General features: G+C 37.9%; 1 protein-coding gene across 1 annotated transcript in view; it reads left to right on the forward strand.

Moving 5' to 3' along the window:
* CC2D2B (coiled-coil and C2 domain containing 2B) overlaps window positions 1-4,390 on the forward strand; it is a 102,001-nt gene extending 97,611 nt beyond the window's left edge. Inside the window, exon 35 of the mRNA XM_074960003.1 lies at window positions 4,202-4,390. Within this exon, the coding sequence (XP_074816104.1) occupies window positions 4,202-4,390 (189 nt within the window). The remainder of the gene's footprint in view (window positions 1-4,201) is intronic.
* The last annotated feature ends 1,610 nt before the right edge of the window (window positions 4,391-6,000 follow it).

Consider the following 6,000-nt stretch of genomic DNA (forward strand, 5'->3'; position numbering starts at 1 on the left):
ATCGATTAAGAACACTTATCTGTGTTCTTTCCAAAACTGCATACTCCTGCAGAGGAATGAAGACTCCACTCCCTTGATTTTCGGCAGGCCTTGGTCTTTTACCTGCAAAGAATAAAACCAAGCAGGAAGTCCCCAAGACTATTCGTTGCTATAGCAGACTCAGGGGACACACTATCTCCATTCAAAGAATCTCCAAATGGATCTCTGTCTGCATTCTACTCTGCTATCAGCTATTGAACCTTTCCTTTCCCTAGGGTAAGGACTCATTCCACAAGAGCACAAACAACAACTATGGCATCACTTCTGTAAAGTGGCCACATAAGGATGTGCTCACACATTTGTGACACATTATGCCCTGGTGCCAGACGCCTCTGCTGATGCCTCTTTTGGGATAGCAATCCTCCGCTCAGCTCTACCATCTACATCCTTACACCACCCATCTACTTAACGTACTGCTTGTCAGTCACCCACAGTGGAATACAATAGGGACCATAATTCGGAGAAGGGGAGGAAGTTACTGACCTGTAACTGGAGGTTCTTCAAGATGTGTGGACCCTATCTGTATTCCACTACCCGCTCTCCTTCCCTTCTGCTTCAGCTCTTCTCTGATTCATGGTATAGAAAGAACAGGAGAGATGGTCAGTCCACCCTACTCTTTATCCCTTTGGTTGGAGGCACCAGGTGAGCCAGGATGCATGTGCAGACCAGCGGACACTACTTTCAAATTCTCTGGCTCCGGGCAAACTGTGTGCATGTGTAAGCCCACAGTGGAATACAGATAGGGACCATACATCTCAAAAAACTTCCAATTACACATCAGTAACTTCTTCTTTTCTATCCTGTCTGTAACCCATAGAGGCCCAAAGGGGAAAGGTCAGACTGTCCCAGCTCCAGTGATACCAAAACCCCCTTTCTTTGAGGGGAAAACTCCCTGGGAGGTTTATCTGGCTCAATTCAACATTATAGCTCAAATCAGTGGGTGGGAAGATGGACAGAAAGGGAGTTACTAGCAGCCAACACTAGCAGCACCAGTTCTGATGGTGCTGTAGAAATTACCCCAGAAAAGAGACTGAGTTATCTATACCTGGTAAAAAAGCCCTTGATAAGCGGTTTGGAGCTAGCCATCAATATGAGCTGGCCAGGGCACACCTATGAATTAGAAGCAAAGGGAAAAAGGAAACCCGACATGAACTGTCAGGGGACCTGTGGAGACTTTGTGTTCCTGGCATATCGGATACTACCAAACACATTCCAGGGTAGACTGGCAATGGACCCAGTTTATAGATGCTGAACTGGACTTAGACTTGCACTCCAAACTTTGACTAGCCAGGTCAAAAAGGGGCAACAGACTCATAGTCATCAGATGATGGAATAATATGTTCAGGTCTTTCTTCTCCTGTGTTGTTTCCAGCTGAAGACCCCTTGGCCCCAGCATACAGCAGAAAGCCTTCTTCTCAATTGCACTACCTTGCACTTTGTACTATTAAATTTCATCCCATTTCTATTACCACAGTCCTCGATGTCATCCATTTCCTCCTGTATAAAATTCAAGTCCTCCTCTGTAATGATGATGCCTCTGAACTTTGTGTCATCAGCAAATTTCACTAGCACACTCCTATTTTTTATGCCAATTAAAATATTAAATAAAATCAGTTCCAAGACCAGTCCTTGAAGTACTCCCCTAATAACTCCCGCCAGTCTGATAGTTCTCCTTTTAGCACAATCTGTTCTTCTTTGAGTGCCTGCACATGTCCATTCCACTTTAGGTGTATGTGCACCAGTGCCCGAGAGCTTTTTCCCATAGTGGTACCCATAAAGGCAGCGCATGCACCCTCCTCACGCTTGTGCTGCTTGCCAAGAGCATAAAGGAGCAGAGCTTCCCCATCCCCCTCAGTTCCTTCTCACCATCAGTGATCAGTGGTTAGAGCAAGCGTTAACTCTTCAGACCTTCCTTTTTTGTGCTTTAGAGAACTTTCTAAAGGCTGATTTTGCAAATAATTAGTTTAAAAGTTTTCTAGCTAATAGTTAGCTGACTCTGTACCTCAACGCTCTGTCTGCATCTAACTGCCTGGATGGCTCAGCGGTTTAATCATCAGGATTCTGCTGCAGTTAAAAATATTCTTTTGAATAGCAGGAAATTGTCTACCAGGTATACATACCTTATGAAATGGAAGAAGTTCTCCGTTTGGTCCTGGCAGGGAAGCACTTCTCCTTCCTTGCTCCTATCCAGTTTATCCTAGACTACTTGCTACACCTAAAAGAGAAAGACTTGTCAGTTAGCTCATATGTCTACTATCTCAGGGTTTCACACACCTATAGATGCCAGATCCATATTCTCCAATCCTATGACTATCAGATTACTAAAAGGTTTGGACAGAGTATTCTCTCCTGTTAAAAATCTAATTCCTTCCTGGGATTTAAAACTTAGTTCTCCCAGAATTAATGGGACCTGCTTTCCAACCCACAGATATCTGCTGCTTGTTACATTTCTCAGTGAAAGTTGTGATTTTAATAGCTGTTACCTCAGCTAGGAGGGTTTCAGAGCTCTGAGATCTGATGGCTGACTCTCCGTACACTATATTTTGTAAGGACAAATTGGCTTTGCATCCTTATCCCCAAATTTCTTACCAAAGTGGTTTCTGATTTTCATTTGAATCAGACTATTTATTTACCAATTTTCTTTCCAATGCCCCACTCTCACAACGATGAAGAGAAATAAACTACATACCTTGGCTATTCAAAGAGCATTAGCTTTATATGTGGACAGAACTAAAGAGTTTGTCACCTCCGTACTTGTTTGTTTCATGTGCTGACCAGTTGGAAGGAAACCCTTAAAACAAACATCATGTGCTGGTCATCATCTGAGACTGCTATAACATGAAATATATGGCAGAATGCAGGTAAAACAGAGCAGGGACATACAGTTCTCCCCCAAGGAGTTCAGTCACAAATTTAATTAATGCATTATTTTTTAAACAAGCATCATCAGCATGGTAGCATGTCCGCTGGATTGGTGGCCGAAGCATGAAGGGACATATGAATGTTTAGCATGTCTGGCATGTAAATACCTTGCAATGCCGGCTACAAAAGTGCCATGTGAGCACCTCTTCTCACTTTCAGGCGACATTGTAAATAATAAGCAGGCAGCATTATGTCCTAAATATGTAAACAAACTTGTTTGTCTTAGCGATTGCCTGAATGAGAAGTAGGACTGAGTGGACTTGTAGCCTCTAAAGTTTTATATTGTTTTCTTTTTGAGTGCAGTTATGTAACAAAAAAAATCTACATTTGTAAATTGTACTTTCACAATAGAGATTGCACTACAGTACTTGTATGAGGTGAATTGAAAAATACAATTTCTTTTGTTTATCATTTTTAGAGTTCAAATATTATAATCAAAAATAATAATATAAAGTGTACACGTTGTATTGGGGGTTGGACTAGATGACCTCCTGAGGTCCCTTCCAACCCTGATACTCTCTGATTCTATTCTGTATTGTAATTGAAATCAATATATTTGAAAATGTAGGAAAACATCTTAAAAATATTTAATAAGTTTCACTTGATATTCTGTTGTTTAACAGTGTGATTAAAACTGCGATTAATCACGATTAATTTTTTTAATCGCAATTAACTTTGAGTTAATTGCGTGAGTTAACTGCAATTAGTCAACAGCCCTAATTAATTGCTTACTTTTCATGTATACTGACAAAACTTTTAAATTTGGATATTCTGCATGAAATCCTGGCCACATTGAAGTCAATGGCAAAACTCCCTTTGGCTTCAGTGGAGCCAGAATTTCATTCTCTCAGGTTATCATAGCTAATAAGTACAAAGAAAGAACAATTTTTATTTTTCTGAAAGTTTCTTAATGCAGTGCAATAACTTTTATGGCGTGTTTTATAATATGATACAAGAATATACAATATAATCTTGACATTGAATCAGTAGCTCAGAGCTAAAATACATTTCTAATAAATGGGAGGTTGGTTACTTAATCATTTGACAACTTGATAGAACTCATAAAAGAATTATCAAATGCTTCATTTCAAATTCAGACAAATGCATATACCATATAGTGTTTTTGATATGTGAACATTTTTTAACCATAAAGCTATGATGATTAATAATGCAGCATTTAGTTTTTCATAAAATAATCCTTTCAAACTGTACTTATAGTTTCAATCCTATATTTTTCTAGGTGACAGGATACCCTATCCAGATGCCATACACAGATTTATCATCAATAAGCGAGGCTGTGTATCAAACTGGCATTCATTCTTCAGAAATCCCCAATACAGAATTTGCTCTTGCTGTGTATATTCATCCATATCCAAACAACATCTTATCTGTATGGATCTACTTAGTTTCTTTGGTCCGTCATCAGTAAACAGTGTTGAATTCAATTATAATTAAACTAAGTTACTACATATTACCTCTCATGGTTTAAGATGGTTATTTAGGCATGAGAACTGGGACACAAGAAGCTAATTTTATACCACAAGAGATAAGCCAGTACTATTTATTGTACATTAATAGAATCTTGTTACTGTAGAGAGATTGTAGCTTCTAAAAATTCTAATTAGATCCATTAGCTCTATTATAAATTGACCTTATCATTTTTGCTAATTTCCCAATAATCTGAGACCAGCATTAAACTCCTGTAAATCATTAGAATGATCATATTTAGTGTCCAGAGAAGTTGTTTAAATGATTTCTTGGAGAGTAGAGAGTAAACCCTTTGAGGGAAAGATCTTAATGGGTTGTTTTATAGAAGTATTAGAATTTAGGGTCTTGCTGCCTCAATACAGTGAATTTCAAACATTCCAAGAGTAACACACAGTTGATACCATTACTTAAGTAAGGTGCTGTAGAATATTGTGGAATGCATATTAATGTTTAACTGGTAGAGACACAGTAGTTTACAATGACGAATGTGAAAGTTGTGGAATAAAATTCAAGTTTGCAACTTTAATATCCAGAGGCTTCCCTAAATCTTAGGGCATTGTCCTACTCCTTTGAAATCATTGGGGACAGGAACAGATCCTTAGTGTCATTGCTAACTTGTGAAGTTCACTTTGTGTGTTATGTTTTATATTCTTTTAATTTTCAGTTGTAAGGTTTTGTGGAATGATTAACAACAAATATTTTGTTCAAGCGGTGTTATGAAAATCCTTACTTTCCTTTAGCAGAATGTTTACGTTGTTTAATTTTTTAAAACTGTACGAGTTTAACTTTAGCATACAACATTTAACTGTAAACAATACACTTCATTATAGGGAAACATTCAAAAGCATAAAGCAAAGCTGTCAAATATATAAATGTTTTTATTATAAACTTTAAAAGTTATAATATTGATAAGTAAACTAGTGGTTTATTAATATTTGATATAGAATTTTAAAATATAAAGTATAAAATAAACTAAGGAATAATAATATTCATTGTGTATATTAAAATATTTATCAACACATTAGAAAATGCCATTGCTGATGTCACTTGGGACAATGTGGAAATAAAACAGCACACTGATAACTGAGTTTTGAAGTTTGATTATTGTCAGAGTAGGATGCTTACTTTGCATCCTCTGTGTATTCAGGGTCATATCTATGGCTGGCAGAGCTAATACATCACTGGAAGAGCTAGAGTCTTTTCTGGCTTGTACCTAATCAACAGAATTGTTGGCTAAGTGCCATCTGCAGATTGTTGGTGATGTGTCAGCCAGCAAGAAACCGGTTTAACCTTTAACTTCCAGGCTGAATTTGCAGAACCGGCAGCCAGGAAAATCTAATCATTTTGCTTACAAACAGCAGAATTGATTTGGACTTTTGGAGGTCATTGGAGACAAACAGGAAACTCCACTTTGCCATTTGTACATGCACTAAAATACCAGAGTTGAACTGTAATTTAAAGGAAGCGGCTGAAACTTTGGATGAAATAATTCAAACTGCAGTGTTACCTTGCAACCAATTGTCTCAGACTCTCTGTGGTCCTAAATAATCA

Source organism: Natator depressus, chromosome 7, assembly GCF_965152275.1.
Source record: "Natator depressus isolate rNatDep1 chromosome 7, rNatDep2.hap1, whole genome shotgun sequence".
Taxonomy (NCBI): Eukaryota; Metazoa; Chordata; order Testudines; family Cheloniidae; genus Natator; species Natator depressus.